We start from the raw sequence: 24,396 nt of genomic DNA, 5'->3' as shown, positions 1-24,396 counted from the left end.
ACACTGATCCGGATGGCTCTAAGTCACAAACCAGATACGTGTTTTTATTAAATGGTGGAGCTGTCAGTTGGTGCAGTTCCAACCAGAGCGTCGTGGCGGGATCTACGTGTGAAGCGGAATACATAGCTGCTTCGGAAGTAGCAAATGAAGGAGTCTGGATGAAGGAGTTCATATCCAATCTAGGTGTCATACCTAGTGCATCGGGTCCAATGAAAATCTTTTGTAAAACTACTAGTGCAATTGCCTTGGCAAAGGAATCCAGATTTCAAAAGAGAACCAAGCACATCAAGAGATGCTTCAATTCCATCCACGATCAAGTCAAGGAGGGAGACATAGAGATTTGCAAGATACATACGGATCTGAATGTTGCAGACCCGTTGACAAAGCCTCTCTCATGAGCAAAACATGATCAGCACGAAGACTCCATGGGTGTTAGAATCATTACAGTGTAATCTAGATTATTGACTCTAGTGCAAGTGGGAGACTGAAGGAAATATGCCCTAGAGGCAATAATAAAGTTATTATTTATATTTCCTTATATCATGATAAATGTTTAATATTCATGCTAGAATTGTATTAATCGGAAACTTAGTACATGTGTGAATACATAGACAAACAGAGTGTCACTAGTTTGCCTCTACTTGACTAGCTCGTTGAATCTATGATGGTTATGTTTCCTAGCCATAGACATGAGTTGTCATTTGATTAACGGGAGCACATCATTAGAGAATGATGTGATTGACTTGACCCATCCGTTAGCTTAGCACGATGATCGTTTAGTTTGTTGCTATTGCTTTCTCCATAACTTATACATGTTCCTATGACTATGAGATCATACAACTCCCGAATACCAGAGGAATACTTTGTGTGCTACCAAACGTCACAACGTAATTAAGTGATTATAAAGGTGCTCTACAGGTGTCTCCGATGGTTTTTGTTGAGTTGGCATAGATCGAGATTAGGATTTGTCACTCCGATTGTCGAAGAGGTATCTCTGGGCCCTCTCGGTAATGTACATCACTATAAGCCTTGCAAGCAATGTAGCTAATGAGTTAGTTATGGGATGTAGCATTACGGAACGAGTAAAGAGACTTGCCGGTAACGAGATTGAACTAGGTATTGAGACACCAACGATCAAACCTCTGGCAAGTAACATACCGATGACAAAGAGAACAATGTATATCGTGATGCGGTTTGACCGATAAAGATCTTCATAGAATATGTAGGAACCAACATGAGCATCCAGGTTCCGCTATTGGTTATTGACCAGAGACGTGTCTCGGTCATGTCTACATAGTTCTCGAACCCGTAGAGTCCGCACGCTTAACGTTCGGTGACGATCGGTATTATGAGTTTATGTGTTTTGATGTACCGAAGGTAGTTCGGAGTCCCGGGTGTGATGACGGACATGACAGGGAATCTCTAAATTGTCGAGACATAAATATTGATATATTGGGCGACTATATTCGGACACCGGATGAGTTCCAGGGGTCACCGGATATTTATCAGAACCCCCGGGGAAACTAATGGGCCTACATGGGTCGTGTGTGTGTGAGAGAGAGAGGAGGGGGCCTAGGGCTGGGCGCCCCCCCCCCCCCCCCTTGGGAGTCCAAATTGGACGAGGGGGCGGCGCCCCTTCTTTCCTCCCTCTCTCCCCTCCTTCCTTTCCCCTTTCCCATTCCTAGTTGGACTAGGAAAATGGGAGTCCTACTCCTACTAGGAGGAGGACTCCCCCTCTCCTTGGCGCGCCCCTAGGTCGGCCGGCCTCCCCCTTGCTCCTTTATATACGGGGGCAGGGGGCACCCTAGAATACACAAGTTGATCATTGATCTCTTAGTCGTGTGCAGTGCCCCGCTCCACCATAATCACTGCAAAAAAAGACACATTCATGACATTTTGGGCTGAACGAAAAAAATTCTGTCATACTTATGACACTTCTATGACGATAATTGTGACAAAACCCGGTATTATCATAGATGTGGTGGGCTCCTGCTTCTATGACAAAAAATCATGACAAAAAATGGGCTTTTCGTCCTGGGCGGGCCGGAGACGCAGCTGCATGACATTCTTTGCACTACAAGTAATATGTCAACTCGTGACCACCACTATTGGTCACTGAAAGGTCATTGTTTTTCATTTGCGACCTTTTTTTGACCAAAAACAGAAGGTCAAAAGCTGGCGGTTGTAAGCTGAAATTAACGACCTTCTCTGTGATATGTAAAGGTCGTTCGTTCTTTGACCAAAATTTTGGTCACTAGCAGCCTCGCCAAGCCACGTAGGATCCAGCGTGGCAAGCTGACGTGGATAAGATTCAGCCCGATCCGATTAGGTGTCTATATGGGCCGAGCCCATTAATTCAACCCATTTAATATATTTATTTCTGTTAATTTTTGTCTGCTACATGGGCCAAGCCCAACTGGTCAGCCCATCAATTTTTATGCACTTTTGGCCTTTCAAGAATATATGTACAATTTTGTGCAGCCCATTTCTGGTTTACATTTGGCATTTTTATACATTAAAATATTAATTCAATCCTGGAGTTGGTCCAGTACTCTTTTCAGCCCATTCACATATTCACACATATGATCCACCTTTTCAACAAATTTTGCAAATAATTTCATATTTCAGCACTAAATATGTTTACATCACAGGCCATAAAGCCCTACAAAATAGTATCACTTGTTCCTATACGAAACTCTCAAATGATACATACAACAAAACAGAATACAGAAAATTTAGTTCAACAAAAATAGGTTTTCTTCCTCTTCCATCTTCGAGAACACACAACACCTGTGAAAATAAAGATGCCACAACAAAAATGGAAGGATCAGCCACTAGAAGCATATTGAATACAAGGGAAAAATCAAACTAAAGAAATAAAAGGCGTGCACTGTGAAAATTTTGGCAGCACGAATATTTTTTATATTACCAACAAACAGAAATGTAATCTGATTGCACAAGACACATGGCATTATCACACACCCAGACGAGCGAAGCATTAACTTCTGAGGATCAGACAAACAGAGCATTCATGCTGATGATTAACTTATAAGCCCAGCCACCCTCAATCCTCAATACAACACTAAGTTTTACTACTCCACGCAACCTAATACACTACAGTCCAGAGGCGCCTCAATTCGACCACCGACCTCGGCGCATAACAGAATCATGACGTCCATTTGCATCCAGGGCTGAATTTGACCATGAAAATTGGCTATTAAGTAGTATACTCATGTGGTGAATTTTATGGAATACTTAATCTATACTCTGCATCTACCAAAAGCAAATCTCCTTGAACAGGTTCTGATGCCAAACAATCAAAGGAATCCAACTGAAAAAGGCAAAAGAATGGTACTTCTGCTGCAGTGAATTGAAACCCAAAGCACCCCCAAACCGTAGCAGACTAAGCTAGCTAGCTCTAGGAGAACTAAAACAATGGCTGAAAGCAAGGAATGGAGGAATGGATGGTCACCGTTATTGAAGTTGATGCTTCAGGAGCCCACCGGCATGGTGGTTCAGGTGGTCGAGGAAGAAGAGGAGCATTACTGCATAATCATCATGAAACAATAGTGATTGAGTAAATCATAAAGCAGAATAACAAAATCATAATTAATCTAAATCGACTCAGAATCAGATAGCATATGATGAGCATGTTTACATTTTTTTACTAATCAAAGCACTTGCGCGCACGCCGGCAAAACTCTCCACCCGCTCTGTCTTCACAGCGAAGGAAGCGAGCCATAGAAAATTTAGTACTAGGGGTTGCTTCAACTTCCATACTAAGAATGAATGTAATGTATCATGACAACTTTACCTAATCCTTGAAACAAGTATGCATATTATTACTTTTAATGCCTCTACGAGTCATGATACCGACCTTCGGGTCAATATGTAACACATTTTGCAACTGATACTAGTTCACAGCAACTCATTTTTAATAAAATATAGCGTCCTAACTCCTAGTTAGTTCCAGAATTGCCCAAATTTTACACACCTCATCTTCATGAGGACACTGGACATCTCCTCTCTTCTTCTTCTTCGCCCTCTTGTGGGTACCCAACTTTCGCTTCGCCACCTTCAGGGCACGCTTGTCCTTGCCAACCTTGAGAAGCTCAGTGATACGCTTCTCATATGGAGCAAACTCAGCGACCTCCCTGATCAAGTTCCTGGCGAAATGCACCCTCTTGGTACCTTTCTGCAAACCAAAATGGTAACCGGTCAGAACAATGAGAATGAAAAACTTAAATAGGAGTAAACATCACAATAATATGAATTCTTACTACCACAAAGGATCTATTGCACTTGGGAATGAAGGAATTGTCACATATTCAACAAATTCAGAATCTAAACTGAATTTCGTCTACCAAATAAACTAGAACACCTCAAATATAGTATGCTAAGAGTATTTATTTATCTACACTACATAGTCAAAGAAATTTCTAAAGAAAGCCCAAAATATGATGCCCATGGGCATATCATATACATATCTTCAAATGACCAGCTGAGCAAAGCAAGGTGATCATTCTTAGCAAGATGAAATATTTCACCAATTAACCAACTAGCTTTCTTGGATCACTCAAAAGGAAAGACACAAAAACCTTCCAATAGAAACGACCGCACACTTTAGATCCACCAAAACCAGCAGCAAGCCATGATCTACGGAAGACTCGCTGTTGGTCCATATCGAAGCAAGCAAGCTACCATGCCACACAATCTACCAACAAGAAATCGAGCCTAACGCTTGAAACTCGCACAGATCAATAGAACAGCACAGGCACAAGCACAACAGCACCAGCGTCATCTGTATGCAAGATGTGTCTCGGATATCAGCACAGGCACAAGCACAGCAGCACCAGCGTCATCTGTATCACCCTTGCGGTAACAGCACATGCACAAGCATAACAAGGGTGGAAGAAGGTTACCCCCTTGCGTTCGCACGGGCGTGGCGGCAGCTCGCGCTTGGTGACGACGTGGCCCTTGTTAATGCCCACGAAGAGGCCCGACTTGGCTGCGACGAAGCCATGGGCGAACCTTTCCCCTGCACAACCAGTAGAAGCCACAACCTACATTAGCGACGGGGAGAAGTGAGGCGGGGAACGGAGGAGGAGATGGTTTGGATCTGCGGCGGCCGTGGGGGAGCTTACCTTTACCTAGGAGAAGTGAGCTGGTGCCGACAGCGAGGACGAGGAAGAGGCCGACGCGTCCCCCTCGGGGGCCGGCTCCGGCTGCATCCGCTCATACCGGTGCCCGTGGCGCTCCTTGGCAGGCGATCCATGTTCATGGAAGCTTCGCGAAGGTAGGGTTTGGGGAAAGGGCGACGAGGATTGGTGTGGGGAGGGGAGGAGTCGAGCGAGCGAGGGCCGCGGGGTTGAGTGAGGCGAGGTGGGAAGGCGGAGGAGCGTCGGGATTCAGCCGCCGTTGAGTAAGGCGTGGTGGATCTCCGGCCAACGGGGGGACTGGAGAGGAATCAGGGGAGGGAGAGGAATTGGGTGGATATCCGGCCAGTGAGGGGAGGGAAGGGAGGTGGAGGCCGTAGTTGTGGTCGCCGGCGGTGTTGAAGTGGTGCGCGCCGCCCCCTGAAACCCTAGCCACGGGGAGGTTTGGGAGGGATGAGGCGGCGGCGGTGTGGGTGGGATGGGACCGGGGTGGGTGGGAGACGAGGGGGAGGGGTCAGATTGGGTGGGTGGGGCCGTGGGGGTTTCCACTTTTCATTTTCTTTTTTTTTTCTTTTCTGTAGATAGATGGATGGATGCATGTGGGATGATGGATGGATGGATGGGCGCCATGTCATCGATCCGTGTCAAACCAACTCCACCAATGGGAATAGAGTATATGTGATTTGTGTTTTATCTTTTGTTTTTCTTCTACTTTTACACATGAAAAAAAAATGGTCTCACATTGTGCACAAGTTTGTATCTTGAATGACAAACAATGTTGACTAAGGAATTTTTCAGTTTCTTTGCACGAAAAAATATTTTCCATTTTTCCAGTGCCCAAAATAAGGTTTTTTGTGAAGAACCTACCAAATAATTGTTGCAAAATTGTACCAAATCAATTTTCTAAAATACTAGGACATATTTAATGCACAAATGACCAAATGGTTGGGTGTCAAAAGTATGAGTTTTGTAAGATTCCACTCGCAGCTACGAACGGTTATGCCCATGGTTTTAACCGCATTTTGAAATTGGCATAAAGAATTAAACAGATCAAAAAAATTGGAAACCTTCGCATTGTGTCATCATATGTGACCAAGTTTTCAGGAAAAAAATAAACTTGTAAAACGGTAATGAGCAATCATGCGTGAAGATTCATGGCTTTTCAAGCCAAATGATCAATCTTATGCCCACATTCATGGCATAGTTTGTTCAAATGATCTCATATTGTGCACAAGGGTGCATCTTGGAATTCCAAACAATGTTGCCTAAGGAAGTTATCATTTTCTTTGCACGAAAAAATCACTTTCCATTTTTTGAGTGCCCAAAATGAGTTTTTTTGTGAAGGACCTACCAAATATTTGTTGTAAAATTGTGCCAAATCAATTTTCTAAAATACTAGGACATATTTAATGCACAATTAACCAAATAGTTGGGTGTTAAAAGTTTTTATCCACCTCTTATGAAAAAGACAAATTTCTGCCGATTTAGTAGGAAGCGGGTCCAATTTGAACTGCAGGTGCCTCATAGTTTGCTCTTTATTTTTTCCAAAAAATCATTTCTAGGTACATAACTATCTATTTAATTAGAGAAACATCAAAAGTTTTCCAATATTCAACAACTAGCTAGGAACGGTCAAGCCCGCAATTTTGACCGCATTTTGGAACGGGGATAAAAAATTAAAAAATTGGAAAATTGGAAAACCTTCACATTGTGTCATTATATGTGACCAATTTACCAGGAAAAATAATAAACTTGTAATATGAAAATTATTTTTAAAAAGTGTTCTCAGAAATAAGCTATCATGTGTGAAGATTCATGGCTTTCAAGCCAAATGATCAATCTTATGGCCATATTCATGGCATAGTTTGTTCAAATGATCCAATATTATGCACAAGGATGCATCTTGGAATTCCAAACAATGTTGCCTAAGGAAGTTATCATTTTCTTTGCACGAAAAAATCATTTTCCATTTTTTTGACCAAAATGAGCTTTTTTGTGAAGGACCTACCAAATAATTGTTGCAAAATTGTACCAAATTAATTTTCTAAAATACTAGGCCATATTTAATGCATAATTTACCAAATGGTTGGGTGTCAAAAGTTTTGATCCACCTCTAGTGAAAAAGATAAATTTCCGCCGATTTAGCAGGAACCAAGTCAAATTTGAACTGCAGCTACCTCATAGTTTGCTCTTTATTTTTTTCAAAAATCATTTCTAGGTACACAAGTATCTGTTTAATCAGATAAACATCAAAAAATTTCCAAGATTCAACCACTAGCTAGGAATGGCCAAACCCGCCGTTTTGATCGCATTTTGAAACGGGCATAAAAAATTCAAAAAATTGGAAAACCTTCGCATTGTGTCATTATATGTGACCAAGTTTCCAGAAAAAATAATAAACTTGTAATACGGCAATTATTTTAAAAAAGTGTTCTTAGAAATGAGCTATCTTGCGTGAAGATTTAGGGTTTTCAAGCCAAAATGAGCAATCTTATGGCCACATTCATGGCATAGTTTGTTCAAATGATCTCCAAACAATGTTGCCTAAGGGAGTTTTCACTTTCTTTGCACGGAAAATTCATTTTCCATTTTTTGAATGCCCAAAATGAGTTTTTTTGTGAAGGAGCCACCATATATTTATTGCAAAATTGGATCAAATCATTTTTCTAAAATATTAGGCCATATTTAATGCATAATTGACAAAATTGTTGGGTGTCAAAAGTTTTGATCCACCACTTGTGAAAAAGACAAATTTCTGCCGATTCAGTAGGAAGCGGGTCAATTTTGAACTGCATCTACCTTATAGTTTGCTCTTTATTTTTTACAAAAATCATTTATAGGTTTATAAGTATCTATTTAATCAGAAATGCATGGTTTGGTGGCGATACATCGAGGTTTGGATGGTGGACGAGGGCCCCAACTCCAGAGCGCGTAAACTCGCATGCCCGCCGCGTGGTCACCGCGTGACCGTGGTGTTGCCATGTGATCTGGGCGGCCTAGGCATGTCTAGGGGGTTGGGTACTCCCCAGGAAGGTGCTAGGAAGAAAATTACAACATAAGATTCTCACGAGGAGACCGAACTATGCTCAAACATGAATTAGCAGCCAAGTGTTTGATTAGTGATACGGGAAATGCACATGGCCAATGGGCGTGAGTTTTGGCTGAGGATGATCATCTACTAAGAAGACTGTCTTCACAATTTTTTAGCTCAAAAGGAGGAGCCTAGGTGGTACTTGCTTTGCAAAGTACCACACTGGACAGAAATATGAATGTTGAAGCTGGGCACAAAATAATGAATGGATTGAGCTGAAATTTGGTGGGGGTGATTATTTGGGCATAGGAAAGCACTGTAGAAAATTGATACCATTTGGACTTGCCAAAGTGGTACTTCCTTCACAATGCTATTCCCTGGACAAAAACTTGAGAAAATTAGCGAGAGAAATTGGATAAATGAAATGAGCTCAAATTTGGTGTAGGTAAGTTACATAGGTATGGTCATGCCTTGGTAAATTTTTAAATCATTTGGGTAAGCCTAGCTAGTACTTACTTCACAAAGCTTCTCTCGAGATAGAAACTTTGGAAATTTCCTGAGAAAGATTTACCAGGAAAATGGAGCTGAATATTATCATGTGGCAATAATTTGGGTATGGAAGAGTGCCCAAAAAGTTGGAGGGTAATAGGAGGGATCTGGATAACACTTGCTTTGCAATGTGCCAATCTGGCCATAAAATATAAATTGAACCTAGGCTCACATAGATGATTTGACTGAGCTGCAATTTGGAGGAGGGTGATAATTTGGGCATATGAAGGAACTGTATAAATTTCATGTCATTTGGATATATATATAAATGGTACTTCCTTCACAATGCTTCTAGGTGGAAAAAAAACTTTGGAAATTTGCCGAGGAAGATTTACTGGGCAAATGGAGCTCAATTTTGTCATGAGGCAATGATTTGGACAGGAAAGAGTGCCCAAAAATTTTGAGGACAATCAAGAATATATAAATAGCACTTCCTTCACAAAGTATTGTTGTGAACAGAATAGGAAAATGAATATTGTTGAATTATTTTTGAACTAGGCAAGGAAGGATGTTTACATATTTGACGAATATATGACCCAGAGAATTTATGAGATTTTTGGGGAATTTTGGGAATGACAGAAATATAGGTTGCTTCACAACCTAGGGCAAAAATTGACACATGGACATGACACATAGGCAAAACTGATGAGGTGGCGCCTAGTCATAGCAATAAGTACCAATGCATCCACGTTCACAACCGCATGACCATTTATATTGGTTGTAATCAGGTAGAAATAAGGTCATTGACCACTTTTTCTGCTTTATGACAATTTGGTGTAAGGCAATTTCAGGGTTTGAGCCTTCCAAACGAAATGTCCATGGATTTACGACCAATTCAGCTGGGGTCACTAAGAGAAGGTCACTAGTTGACATATTTCTTGTAGTGTTGGGCCATCCATGACGGAAAAAACCGTGGTAGAAGCGAGGGCGAGGAAAATATCAGGGTGTTCCCGGATATGGTGGGTGGTTGGGGTCGAGCGATGCATGGAGGTTTACGCGTTTCTCTCGTACATGCACGTGCGTGGGTGCGAGGCGTTGGGCTCTAACTGAACCCGAGCGAGGCGTTCGCCTACTAAACCCGAGCGAGTGCATTGCAGGCTACGCGTTACTGAACCCGAGCGATCGATCGATGGCTGTTAACTGAACCCGATCGAGTGATTCCTTCGCTACTGCTGCTAACTGATATGTCTCGGTCGTATCCACTTTTCCAAACACGTTTGCCCTTGTTTTGGACTCTAAGTTGCATGATTTGAATGGAACTAACCCGGACTGACGTTGTTTTTAGCAGAATTGCCATGGTGTTATTTTTGTGCAGAAATAAAAGTTCTCAGAATGACCTGAAAATCAACGGAGCATTATTTTGGAATATATATAAGGAATATTGGAAGGAAGATCCACGTCAAGGGGTGCCCCACCTGTCCATGAGGGTGGGGGCGCGCCTGCCCCCCTAGGCACGCCCCCTGCCTTGTGGGCCCCCTAACGCTCCACCGACCTCAACCTGGACTCCATATATTCACTTTTGGGGAGAAAAAACCAAGAGAGAAGGATTCATTGCGTTTTACGATACGGAGCCGCCGCCAAGCCCTAAACTCTCTCGGGAGGGCTAATCTGGAGTCCGTTTGGGGCTCCGGAGAGGGGAATCCGCCACCATCATCATCATCAACCATCCTCCATCACCAATTTCATGATGCTCACCGCCGTGCGTGAGTATTTCCATCGTAGGCTTGTTGGACAGTGATGGGTTGGATGAGATTTATCATGTAATCGATTTAGTTTTGTTAGGGTTTGATCCCTAGTATCCACTATGTTCTGAGATTGATGTTGCTATGACTTTTCTATGCTTAATGCTTGTCACTAGGGCCCGAGTGCCATGATTTCAGATCTGAACCTATTATGTTTTCATCAATATGTGAGAGCTCTTGATCCTATCTTGCAAGTCTATAGTGACCTATTATGTGTTATGATCCATTAACCTCGAAGTGACAATAATCGGGATACTTACCGGTGATGACCGTAGTTTGAGGAGTTCATGTATTCACTATGTGTTAATGCTTTGTTCCGGTACTCTATTAAAAGGAGACCTTAATATCCCTTAGTTTCCGCTAGGACCCCGCTGCCACGGGAGGGTAGGACAAAAGATGTCATGCAAGTTCTTTCCATAAGCACGTATGACAATATTCAAAATACTTGCCTACATTACATTGATGAATTGGAGCTAGTTCTGTGTCACCCTAGGTTATGACTGTTACATGATGAACCGCATCCGGCATAATTCACCATCACCATCCATTGCCTATGAGCTTTCCATATATTGTTCTTCGCTTATTTACTTTTCCGTTGCTATTGTTATCATCACTACAAAATACCAAAAACATTACTTTTGCTATCGTTACCTTTTGCCACTGTTACCACTACTATCATATTACTTTGCTACTAAACACTTTGCTGTAGATAATAAGTTTCCAGGTGTGGTTGAATTGACAACTCAGCTGCTAATACTTGAGAATATTCTTTGGCTCCCCTTGTGTCGAATCAATAAATTTGGGTTGAATACTCTACCCTCGAAAACTGTTGCGATCCCCTATACTTGTGGGTTATCACTAACTGAAGTCGATCGATGCTGCCTCTGGATGAACAGTGAGCATTGCTGGGTGGTTTGGATGAACAGTTCCCGGTGCTGGATGCTGCCTCTAGGCACTTGTAGGAGTAATTGCTATCAATATTGTTGAGGAAGAAATATGTTTAGGAACATGTACCAAGGTGGTCCTTCAAGGAAGCAAGGACCCAGGCTCGCAATGCGCAATGCCGACGAAGAACCACCGAGAGAAGCTCAAGTGCGAGCTTGTGAATGGCCTTCAGAGGACTTTATGGATCAAGCAGGAATCAAGGAAGAATTTAACACATTGGCGTAATGCTGATCTTGAGAGCTTCGAGGCAGACAGATGCCGCCAGTACCACCATCTCATTGATTCCTTTGTGAGGAGGTTTGAATTTTCTTCATCATGCAATTCTCAAACTGTCATGTTTGATCTCTATGAAAATTCTTATAGTATGGACTTAGAGGATTTTAACACTGCTTGCAAACTTCCACAATGGGGTAGTCCTAATGAACCTCGCAAATCTGAATTTAGAGACTTTATTGCTAGTATAACTACAGGGGAATCTAGAGACATAACACAAGCTACCATAGGGAGCATTCATTTTCCTGCTATACATTATTTTGCTCTCTTCATAGGTAGGTGCATAAATGGTAAGGATGAAGCATGTCACATGTGTGTCCCTGACCTTAGTGTTCTCAGGAGTGTTGTATTAGAAGATAGACATTATAATTTGGGAGCCATTGTTGCACGTAGGTTGCATAATAATAGATTTAGTGGAGATCTCTTCGGTGGAATTTATGCAACCCGTCTAGCTAATTTTCTTGGTGTACCCATACGTGTGTATGATATTGAGTTGCCTCCTATTTATTTGGATTATGATGCGATGGTTCGTCATCAGTTTGTTGAGAGGAACGACCAGTTCCTCTAGTACTGACTAATCTTTAATAGACGATGCACCTATCACGCCGCTCTCCCTGCTCCTGCTTTGTTTGACTTTCATGCAAAAGGGAGATATGTTATAACCAGGGAGGAGGCGGACGAGTATAAGAGGAGGACGGAGATGACCCGTCTCCAAGCGGCAGCTCATGAGGCAATAGCTGCTGCATCTCCCCCATAGACCAACTTAGGCCAAAAGCCTAAACTTGGGGGAGTACGTATTTCACATCGACATTACATTCATGTTCACACACTCATTGCTAGTTGTCGGTGCTCATACTTTTTCATTGTATCATCCATGCTAGTTCATTTTCCCTTTTATGCTTTCTTCTTGTGTGTTTAATAAACCTTAAGAAAAACAAAAAAAATTAGTTGTAGCTTTTAATTAGTTTACTTTCCATGCTTGTAGTAGTAATTAAAAAGAAAACTCAAAAAGATTTCTCGTTCTTCTTTTGCTTGTTGGGAGCTTTCTCGTGTAAATAGTTTTATTTCTTTTCTTGTTCTTTGGGGGTCGAGAGGAGAAGACCATAATCAAAATGTTAAAGTGGCTCTCATATGCATTATTGTTGATCTAACAAAGAGCCCATATTACCTTGTCTTCTCTCTTGAATTGAATGCTCACAGATTCCAGCTTAGTCCAATGCACGTGCACTATTACTATTATCCACACTATTCGGTCGTGCAAGTGAAAGGCAATAATGATGTTTATATGATGAACTTATTGAGATGAGAAAAGCTGGTATGAACTCGACCTCTCTTGTTTTTGTAAATATGATTAGTTCATCATTCCTGATTCAGCCTACTATGAATAAACATGATTGCAATGACAATTAGAGATTATAGTTGCTTATGTAATGCTTAATTAGCTAGGAGCTTATAATGGTTTACCTTGCGTGCCAACATGCTATTAAAATGGTTGTGATGTGGTATGATAGGGTGGTATCCTCTTTTGAACGATTCGAGTGGCTTGACTTGGCACATGTTCACGCATGTAGTTGAAACAAAATCAACATAGACTCTACGATATTTATGTTCATGGTGCATTATACCCTACTCCTGCTTGCATTCGGAGTTGATTAATTTTAATGCATGTTCATGATTGTTGTCGCTCTCTAGCTGGTCGCTTCCCAGTCTTTTGCTAGCCTTCACTTGTACTAAGCGGGAATACTGCTTGTGCATCCAATTCCATAAACCCCAAACTTGTTCCATATTTCCATATGAGTCCACCATACCTACCTATATACCGTATCTACCTGCCATTCCAAGTAAATTTGTATGTGCCAAACTCTAAACCTTCAAATAAACATTCTGTTTTGTATGGTCGAATAGCTCATGTATCAACTAGGGTTGTCCGTATCTTCCATGTTAGGCGGGTTATTCTCAAGAGGAGTGGACTCCGCTGCTCACTCATGAGAAAATGGCTGGTCACCGGGATGCCCAGTCCCATGCTTTATGCAAATCAAATCAAAATAACTGCAAACAAAACTCCCCCGGGACTCTTGTTAGTTGGAGGCACTCGTTGTTTCGAGCAAGCCATGGATTGATGCTTGTTGGTGGAGGGGGAGTATAAACTTTACCATTCTGTTTGGGAACCGCCTATAATGTGTGTAGCATGGAACATATCGCCATCTCTCGGTTGTTATGTTGACAATGAAAGTACACCGCTCAAAATATTATTCATATCTATTCCAAAACTGAGCTCTGGCACCTCTGCAAATCCATGCTTCCCTCTGTGAAGGGCCTATCTATTTACTTTTTTGTTGTGTCATCATCCTCTTATTAAAAGGCACCAGTTGGAGAGCACCGCTGTCATTTGCATGTATTACTATTAGTTTACATTGAGTATGACTTGACTGGATCTCTTTTACCATGAATTACAATGTCTAGTCAGTTCTTGATCTTTAAAGGTGCTCTACATTTATGTTTTGCAGTCTCAGAAAGGGCTAGCGAGATACCATCTTGTTATATCATATCATGATTGTTTTGAGAAAGTGTTGTCATCCGAGATTTATTATTATTGCTCGCTAGTTGATTATGCCATTGATATGAGTAAACATGAGACCTAAATGTTATTGTGAATATGGTTAGTTCATAATCTTTGCTAAAAACTTGAATGTTGGCTTTACATATTTACAACAACAAGAGGAAACAGAGTTTGTAAAAGTTTTTCTTTATCACTTTCAGTTTATCAATTGAATTGCTTGAGGACAAGCAAAGGTTTAAGCTTGGGGGAGTTGATACGTCTCCGCCATATCTACTTTTCCAAACACGCTTGCCCTTGTTTTGGACTCTAACTTGCATGATTTGAATGGAACTAACCCGGACTGACGCTGTTTTCAGCAGAATCGCCATGGTGTTATTTTTGTGCAGAAATAAAAGTTCTCAGAATGACCTAAAAATCAACGGAGCATTATTTTGGAATATAAAGGAATATTGGAAGGAAGATCCACATCAGGGGGTGCCCGACCTGTCCACGAGGGTGGGGGCGCGCCTGATCCCCTGGGCGCGCCCCCTGCCTCGTGGGCCCCCTGACGCTCCACCGACCTCAACCTGGACTCCATATATTCACTTTTGGGGAGAAAAATCAAGAGAGAAGGATTCATCACATTTTACGATATGGAGCCGCTGCCAAGCCCTAAACTCTCTCGGGAGGGTTGATCTGGAGTCCGTTCGGGGCTTCGGAGAGGGGAATCCGTCGCCATCGTCATCATCAACCATCCTCGATCACCAATTTCATGATGCTCACCGCCGTGCGTGAGTAATTCCATCATAGGCTTGCTGGACGGTGATGGGTTGGATGAGATTTATCATGTAATCGAGTTAGTTTTGTTAGGGTTTGATTCCTAGTATCCACTATGTTCTAAGATCACTAGGGCCCGAGTGCCATGATTTCAAATCTGAACCTATTATGTTTTCATCAATATATGAGAGTTCTTGATCCTATCTTGCAAGCCTATAGTCACCTATTATGTGTTATGATCCGTTAACCCCAAAGTGACAATAATCGGGATAATTACCGGTGATGACCGTAGTTTGAGGAGTTCATGTATTCACTATGTGTTAATGCTTTGTTCTGGTACTCTATTAAAAGGAGGCCTTAATATCCCTTAGTTTCCGCTAGGACCCCGCTGCCATGGGAGGGTAGGACAAAAGATGTCATGCAAGTTCTTTCCATAAGCACGTATGACTATATTCGGAATACATGCCGACATTACATTGATGAACTGGAGCTAGTTCTGTGTCACCCTAGGTTATGATTGTTACATGATGAACCGCATCCGGCATAATTCTCCATCACCGATCCATTGCCTGCGAGCTTTCCATATATTGTTCTTCGCTTATTTCCTTTTCCGTTGCTATTGTTATCATCACTACAAAATACCAAAAACATTACTTTTGCTATCGTTACCTTTTGCCACTGTTACCACTACTATCATATTACTTTGCTACTAAACACTTTGCTACAGATATTAAGTTTCCAGGTGTGGTTGAATTGACAACTCAGTTGCTAATACTTGAGAATATTCTTTGGCTCCCCTTGTGTTGAATCAATAAATTTGGGTTGAATTCTCTACCCTCGAAAACTGTTGCGATCCCCTATACTTGTGGGTTATCACTAACTGAAGTCGATCGATGCTGCCTCTGGATGAACAGTGAGCAATGCTGGGTGGTTTGGATGAATAGTCCCCGGTGGGGGTGGATGAACAGGACCCCGTGGTGTCGCCTCTGGATGAACAGGACCCCGATTGATCGAGCCGGTTGGGACTAGATGAACAGGACCCCGATTGATCGAGCCGGTTGGGGTTGGATGAACAGGACCCCATGGAGGGCTGGATGAACAGGACGACCCCGTGAGGGCTGGATGAACAGTAAACGGTGGAGGGCTGGATGAACAGTAGCCCTAGGAGGGGTGGTTGAACAGGAGCCCGTGGAGAGGGCAGGTTGAACAGTAGCCAGTGGATTAGCGCATGGTGGAGGCTGGATGAACAGGAGCCCGTGGATGAACATACGCGGGTCGAGGCTGGAGGAGGTCGACGGTGGATGAACAGTAGCCCGTGGAGGCTGGGGGTTCGACGGTGGAGATGAACAGTATCCCGTGGAGTCCCGTTTTGTGATACGCCACACCACTCCTAATGAACAGGACCCCCGTTTTGATCGTAGCGCTCCAACACAAGTCTGTTTCCTCTATTTTGCGGTACGCCACACCCCTCCTGATGAACGGGACCCCTGTTTCGACCGTAGGAGGTCCGTTTCCTCCGTTTTGCGGTACACCAGACCCCTCCCGATGAAAAGAATCCCGTTTCGACCATGGCCAGTCGAACACAAGGTCGTTTCCTCCGTTCTGCCGTACGCCAGGCCTTGTTTCCATCGGATGTTCCGCCCAAGCCCTCCCGATGAACACGACGACGCATTCCGTTCCGACCCAGCCGGTTGGCTCCCCATGAACACGATGACAATGATGATTCTCTGTTCTGACCCAACAATGTACAAGAGCCCTGGCCGTACGTATGCGCGAGTAGGCGTTCGAGACCCTGTCCGTATGTACGTATGTGGCCGTATCTTCTTTCTTGCGCACTGGCCGCTGTATGTACATGTACATGCTACGTGCGAGCCTCTAATACGACACGTGTGCGCCTCTACATGGACTAGTATGTACGTACACGTTCGCGACCAGAATGACAACGCTACGTACGCTTCGACCAGGTGGGTCCCGACTGTCAGGCACTTCCTTGCGTGCGAAGATGTAGCTGGTGGATCCTAGTAGTCAGGGGGCGAATCATTTTTTTGCCCGGATGCACTTCCTTGCGTGCGAAGATGTCGCTGGTAGGTCCCAACAGTCAGGGGGAAATGTTTTTTTCGCGAAATACGGTTGCCTGTTCGGTGGGTCCCTGCTGTCAGGTGGAGGAATCATTATTTTCCGTGTAATAAGGAGGCACTTCCTTGTTGCGGCCATGGACCCAGCTGTCAACCTCTCCACGTACAGTCCACGTCCGATGGAAGCCGTTCCTTGACCACGTTGACCACGCCGCGTCGAGAGCACCAGGGCGGTGGACGACGGCGAGGCCTAGGAAGGGGACGACGCGGAGCCGGGGAAGACGCGGTAGTGGATGCCCACGCGTAGAGGAGTATGAGGGTTCACTGGTTCGCTGCGGTGTGAGGCTGCCATCGCCGCAGAATAACAGGGGTGTGGGTGAGTAGAGGGATGGACTGGCCAGCGGTGGGAGTAGTAGGGGGTGGTGAGGCCTCCGCAGCATCGCAGCCAGCCACGGGAGGCAGGAGCACGAGGCACGACCGACGCTGGTTTGGGCGGCTGGAGCAAGAAGACCAGAGGTTGAAGAAGCACTACGGCCGTTGGATGAACATCGTACGGTCACTGAAGCTAGAATCGTTCATATTGACTAAGTTGACAAAGCCCTCCGTCCCCATCAACTTAGTTGGCCCAGAAGTCAGCCTCCCACTATTGTGGGTCCCAGCTAGCAGGGGGTATTCATTATTTTGTGCGTAATAAGGAGGCACTTCCTTGCGTGCGAAGATATAGCTGGTGGGTCCGACCTGTCAGCGGTGGGAACATTTTTTTCGTGAAATACAGAGGCCCTTCCAGTGGGTCCCAGCTGTCAGGCGGAGGAATCATTATTTTGCGCGTAATAAGGAGGCATTTCCTTGCGTGCGGCCGTGGACCCAGCTGTCAGCCTCTCCACGCACAGTCTACTTCCGATGGTGGCGTTTGTTGACCATGTTGACCACTCCGCGCCGAGCGCATCCAAGGTGGTGGTCGACGGCGAGGCCCCGGACAACAACGAGCCGGAGATGGGAAGACGCGGGAGTAGAGTCACGGACAAAGAGGTGTACGAGGGTTAACTGGTTCTAGTGCGGTGTGGTTCGGCAGTCGGTGGAGAAGAACAGGAGGTGTGGATGGGTGGAGGGATGGCCTGGCCAACGGTGGAGTAGCGCTTCATAACGAAGCGTGCTAAGCAGAGCTGCTAGCAGCAGGAGGCGGGAGCAGGTGGTCTCGGCGGCGCTGGAGGAAGAAGACAAGAGATTGAAGATGGATGCCGGTCGTTGGATGTAAATCCAACGGCTAATGATGTCAGAATCATTTTTTGACTAAGTTGATAACGACATGCATTAGCTTCGACCTATTGGCCCACATTTTAGCCTCCAAAAATGTGGGATGTATTCAACACATTTTTCAGAATTTACAGTCTTTTTTTGCGGGGTAGAATTTACAGTCAATTTGATCTCTTTGTTTTTGAATTATAGATCATTAGCTGGGCTGGGTGAACAAATAATGTAGCGTCCATGCGGCCCATTTATGTTTTTCCTAAAAAATTACAGGCCATTTGCACTTTCTTCGAATACACGATTTTGTTGGGCTGATTCTAATTATAATGTTGGGGTGGGCGCAGCAATGTTATCAAAAAATAAACAGGGGCTGAGCATTTTGTTATATATATTTAAATAATAAGTGATTTATTATTACATTGGTCCTTAAATCTTACCAAGCTTTTGTACACAATCACGAGCATTTTTGTTGTCAAAAAAATCCAGGATTTATTGTTAAGAAATTATTTTTATAAATTAATAAGATGTGGGATATTGTTTTCTTACATATGTAAGTATCTGTTAAATATATGATGACAGTAACAATAATATATAGTAACATATAAAATAATTTAAATGTATATAATATAGTTAGAAGGGAAACATAAGTTGGACCAGACGTTCCTATTCTTATATAGAAAAATAGAACATACCTCTGCGTTTTCTTCAAAATAAATACATAAATTGGGCTGCCGATGTTTTAGGAAAAATAAAACCTCGGATGGGAGGTCCATAGGCCGGTCAATACATGACGGCCCTCAAGAAAATATAAACAGGCCTATAGACCTCCCATCCGAGGTCGTGGGCTGCACATGTTAAAAAAGAAAGCTTAGACGGGGCAGCCCAAAACCCAGCTGATACTTGCTGCACCAGTGATAATAAATGATACCTGCCAGCTCCCCGGCTTCATTGTGAATTTATCTCCTATAGTAACTACGTTGAAGCACCTAAAAATGTAACTATGTTGACAAATCCGTGGGCCCCAACATCAGTATAGCATTAGGAGGAAGTATTTTTTCGATGAGGCACTTGCTTGCGTATGGCCATAGACCTGGTGGGTCCCGACTGTCCGCCTCTCCACGTACAGTCCTCTCCAGATTCCTCTTGTTTGTTCAGCATGTTCACAATGGCAGACAATGGCGTCGCGGCGAGCGCACAAAGGCGCAGGAGGAGATCACCACCTGAGGAAGTGCCTTATTAGTAACGAAACAACTGAACTAGCCTAGTGGCCGAGTGACACTACCCGACAGCTGTTCCACCCGGTGTCAGGGGTTAGGTGCGACATATGCCAAAGGATGGCTTATCATGGTGGGGGCGAGTAGAACATCGCCGGTGCCTGGAAACAGGATGAGGCGAAGACATGCACGCCGGCGAATCTTACCCAGCTTCAGGGCTCTCCGGGGAGATAATACCCCTACTGCTGCTCTGCGGGGTCCTCGCATGATCACTATGGCCAAGTGTTTACAGGATTGCTCCTTGAGCTGTTTTCTGGAGGTAGGAGAAGGCAAGGCTAGCTCTCTCCCTCCTATATGATCTGGTCTAGAGCTAATGGGTTCCAACCCTTTGCATGGGTGCCCTGGGGGGTTTATATAGGCCTACCCCCCAGGGGTACAATGGTAATCCGGCTGGGTGCGGGCCCAGCCGTCAGCGCCTCTGGCCTCCGTCTTCCCCGCCGACTGCTGGGGCCCACCGACTGGCCTGGTACGAAGCCGACAAGCCACGTCCGCCGCGGGCGGGTCTTGTCGGCTGCTGATTACTGTAGCCGTGCTTCTGATGACGCGGGCTTGATCATGGGGTCGTGGCAACAGCCCCGCCGCCTGGCGGGCGGTCACTATTGCCACTCTCCATCATATCTTGATTAATGGCGCATGGGCCCTAGGGGAGGGCTCGGCCGACTCCCCGGGGCCGGCTCCCGACGGGTCCGACTGGTGGTCCTCTTGCCGTCTCCTGGGGTCTGATTGACTGGTGGGACCCGCTGCCTCTGGGCCGTACAGATAAGCCGTCGTGGGTGCAGGATTCGGTCCTGCGGTGCTGATGTCAGGGCCGGCATGGCAACAGTGCCACGCCGCACGGAGATCTTCCGGGGTACGGCGTGCCGTGGCCATGCCTGCCCTTGGTAAGGGGCGGGAGTGGGCTTCACTGTAGCCACTCCCCTGCCCTGTCCCACTTGATGAGGTCATGGGGTTTGTAGGAGTCGCAGGCCGACTCCCCAAAGCCGGCTTCTCTGGAAGTCGCCAGTCAGGAGTCAGCTTTCCCTGAAGTCGTCCCTGGGACACGGCCGTGAGTGGTCATCCGACCATCTTGCCGTCGACTTCTCGAAGGCGGCTCTTTGTCCTGGGGTCTTGAGGGGCGCAGTCTGCCCCGATGTCTTGAAAGGTTCTGGGGCTCGGGTTGGCCTACCCGTGGCCCATTACTCCGACAGTAGTCCCCGAAGCTGGTGAGGCGCCGCGGACGATCGGCCGACAAGCCTCAGCAGTTTCTCTTTCCGGGTGCTCAACACATGGTTCTTGGTTGACTTCCGCCGGGCCGGCTAGAAGGAGTCGGACTCGCCCAACTCTGACTCGCACAATATTTTGAACGTCGCGGCGGGATCCAAGTAGCGTGCTGGCTAAGCTTCCGGGCCGCCGCCCGTTCTAGGCCTGTCATACGATAACGCGCGGCTGGGCCATACTGCCAGCCTATGCACGCGACGGGACAGGCCCGTAGGCGGGGCCCGCCACTACCACGCCTCGACGCCCGAGCGGATCCGCTGCGGCCCCGGCGGACAGTTGGGATTCCCGTGGAGGGGCGACTGGGCGCAGTAACTTTGTCGTGGAACATGGGGGTCGTGGGGCCGTGGGCACAGTAAATCCCACGACCGCCCCCTCGGCTTCGCAGCCCACGAGGCTAAAGTAGGGGAGAGGGGGGGGCGCGACGGAGCACGCGCGCCCCTCCTTCCCACTACTCCTCTCTCTCCTCCTTCTCACTGCCCCTCGCTCTCCTCCTCCTTCTTCTTCTTCCCACCTCCGTGCGCCCAAGCTTCGACGAACGCCGCGGCGATCAGCTCGCGATGAGCTCTTCCTCTGCCGCCGCGCCTCCCCCGGTGCGCTCCGGCACCTGGGACGGCTCCAAAGTTCATGACGACCACATCGAGTTCCTCCGCAAGACTCGTCGGCTCCCCGGCGGGGATCACGTGCGGGTGTGTCTTGCGCCGAGGGGGGAGATTTCCCCCGCACCGCAGGAGAGCGAGCGGGTCATCTTCCGCTCGCACTGCCTGCGCGGGTTGGGGCTGCCGGCGAGCAGCTTCGTCCACTCCTTCCTGGAGTTCTACGGCCTCCAGCCGCACCACCTCACGCCCAACACGGTGGTGCTGCTGTCCGCCTTCGTGGCCTTGTGCGAAGGCTTCCTCGGAGTCCTCCCCACCCTCAAGCTCTGGGGGGAGTTCTTCTTCTCCAAGCTCGGCACCCAGGCTATAGGCGTGCCGGCTCAATGCGGCGCTTTCATTGCCGTGCGAAGGTCGGGGGCCGACAACCCCTTCCCCTCCATCTCGCTGATAAAGTCGGTGAAGATGTGGCAGATATTGTACTTCTACATCAGGAGCGTCTCCGCGAGGGGCGACTGGGTCAACCTGCCGGCTTTCGAAGCCGGCCCGCTGGCTGGGAGACTGCCCAACTGGTCGTACTGGGCCAAGTCACTGACGCCTGCGGGAGCCGCGCCATCACGCGACTCCGAGTGCTGACGCAGTTGGAGGGCTTGACTGGTCCAGACCTGCTGGCCGCCTTCGTGGCGCGCCGAGTTCTCCCGCTCCAAGGCCGGACCCATATGATATGCCAAATGAGTGGGCAACGCGACCCGAGTCAGATGTGCACCAAGGACATGCCTCACGAGGAGGTGGCCTTCATGGTGAACTACCTCTCGGACAGCAAGCTCCTAGAGGATTGGCGGTTCGGCAAGGAGCCGTACTCCCGCGCCAACCCCCCGCCCGTGGTGAGTTGCCTTTTCTTTCTTTCTTTGGATTGTCTTCTTTCTCTCCGAGTTTGTTTTGACCAGTCGGATTTGGTCAGAATCCCCTCCTCCATCCACCAGCTGGCACCTCGGGGCCGGCCCGCGAGTTCCTTGCCGACCGGGCGGAGAGCGACGTCGACGACCCCGATCTAGGGGTGGCGGCTCTGGAGGACGACGCCGAGGGAGGAGGAGGAGCAGCAAGGGACTTCAGGCCTTTGGCCACTTTCGCCGACTGGCCTGACGACGATGCCGAGGGAGAAGTCACCCCCCGCAATCGGCGAGGAGCCAGCCAGCCTGGTGCGGGCTCTTCTGCCGCGCCGGGTGCTCCAGGCGGTGGGAAGAAGCGCAGGGCCGTGCCGACCTTGTTCGGCAGTCAGCCGAAGAAGCCCAAGGGTTCGGCTGCGGTGACCCGGCGGGACGAGGCGGCTGCGAAGGCCATCCGCTTCCATAAGGAAGTGAAGAAGCCTCCATTAGTCTCCGCGTGAGTATTCTGTTTCAATGCTTTATTCTTTCTTTGTGGCTTTGTCTGAGTCTTTTGCTTGCTTCCCTTGCTTCAGGGCTCCCCTCACTCTTGAGAGGGTCACCGCCGCCTCCGTCATGGGGTCAGCGGAGACGTCCGCCACCACTCGGCGGATTGACCCCGCTGCTGACCTCCGAGAGGCAATAGAGCAGAATGCGTAGGAGAAGTGCAACGAAGAAGAGGCCGCTCGCCTGGAGAAGGCGGAGGCCGATAGGGCGGAGGCCTCCGCCAAGAAAAAACTGGCGGAGGCCGAAGCGGCAGGCTGAGGAGGCCGCACGCCGCCAATCGGCGGTGTTCGTCACCCCGCTGAACTCTGCGCCACCGCCTCCGGAGTTCACGTGGCAGACTGGTGAAGCCGGCGGCGAGAACCCCGTCGTGGAGAGGGAAGGCGGCGACCCCTCTACGCCGGACGTGATCATTCCGTCGCCGCCTCCGCCGCCGTCTGAGAGTGCGCAAGGCAAGCAGCCAGCAGACCCTCTGGTGCCGCCGACCGAAGACGAGGCCGTGGCGAGGTTACTCCTCCAAGTCGGCTCGCCAACGCGCCTCCGTCTGGAGAAGGCAACTTCGGCACCCCGCCCCCTGGAGGCCGGCACCGCCATCTCGGCGATCCCAGACGCCGAAGCGACGAGCGCCGCGCCCATTGGGTGGGTGCGAGGAGGCGGCACAGGGCCGCTGAACCAGGCGCTTCTGGACGTCCAGGCGAAGCTTCGTGCTGTGGGCAACGCTCTGTAGAATTGCACCAAGGCGTACCTAGCATCGCGGGCTGCCGCCCGGGTATGTTTTTTCCTTTGGTCCTTGTTTTCTTGTTCCTCTCTGTGGGGGCGCATCAGCGCACCCACTAGGTGTAGTCCCCGAGTTTCGGGCTGGCTGCTGAGCAGGCGGCCTGGAACTCCAATTGATGAACTCTGGGTATTAAATTTTTGTCTGAAACGCTTGACGCGGGATTACCACAACCTCCGCGTCACTGCCTTCAACCGTAACGTTGAAGAGCTGGGCAAGCGGACCACCGATTTGTCGGAGAGCCGGAGTAAGTCCTTTTTCTTCTTTGCGGGGGCGCGCTGGCGCACCCGCGGGCTGTAGTCCCCGAGATTCGGGCTGACTGCTGAGCAGTCGGGCCGGATCTCCCCGGCGACCTTCTTTATTGATGACTTAACGCCTTCTTTCTTCCTTCTTTTCAGGAGCCAACGCTGCTCTTCAACAGCAGCTGAGCGAAGCCAACTCCGCATTGCGCGCCAAAGGGGAGGAGTGCAGCAAGCTCTCCACAGAGCGTGATCTGTTGGCCACTCAATTGGCAGAGCAGAGGGAGCTGCTTGCGAAGACGCAGAGGGAGGCGGAAGAGACGGAAACCGCCCTCCTGGCCGAGTTCACGAGCGAGCGCTCCTCCTGGTCTGACAAGGAGGCGATGCTGGCCTCCAGCTTCCATGAGATTGAAGACATCGTTGATGGTGAGTTTCTTTACTTTCTTTCTTCGAGCTGCCGATTATAAGTCGTGCCGACTCCTGGTTTTTGACTTGCTTC

General features: G+C 47.3%; 1 protein-coding gene across 1 annotated transcript; it reads right to left on the bottom strand.

Moving 5' to 3' along the window:
- Positions 1-2,544: 2,544 nt before the first annotated feature.
- LOC125546876 (60S ribosomal protein L36-like) lies at positions 2,545-21,492 on the bottom strand. Its single transcript, XM_048710978.1, has 6 exons — positions 21,378-21,492; positions 5,145-5,234; positions 4,923-5,038; positions 3,995-4,195; positions 3,473-3,545; positions 2,545-2,790 (listed from the first exon to the last, which is right to left on the bottom strand). Exons 1-5 carry the CDS (start codon positions 21,490-21,492, stop codon positions 3,543-3,545), a joined length of 525 nt encoding a protein of 174 aa, XP_048566935.1. The 3' UTR covers positions 2,545-2,790; positions 3,473-3,542.
- Between the last annotated feature and the right edge of the window lie 2,904 nt (positions 21,493-24,396).

Source organism: Triticum urartu, chromosome 3 (genome assembly GCF_003073215.2).
Source record: "Triticum urartu cultivar G1812 chromosome 3, Tu2.1, whole genome shotgun sequence".
Taxonomy (NCBI): Eukaryota; Viridiplantae; Streptophyta; class Magnoliopsida; order Poales; family Poaceae; genus Triticum; species Triticum urartu.
The sequence above is the reverse complement of the archived record's forward strand: the minus strand, read 5'-3'. Positions and strand labels throughout refer to the sequence as shown.

Coding starts and splice junctions, on each gene's coding strand:
- LOC125546876 (XM_048710978.1), bottom strand. CDS start 21,492: ATGAACTTTGGAGCCGTCCCAGGTGCCGGAGCGCACCGGGGGAGGCGC. Junction 5,039..5,144: donor CTCACTTCTCCTAGGTAAAG/GTAAGCTCCCCC, acceptor CTGGTTGTGCAG/GGGAAAGGTTCGCCCATGGC. Junction 4,196..4,922: donor GCCCGTGCGAACGCAAGGGG/GTAACCTTCTTC, acceptor TTTGGTTTGCAG/AAAGGTACCAAGAGGGTGCA.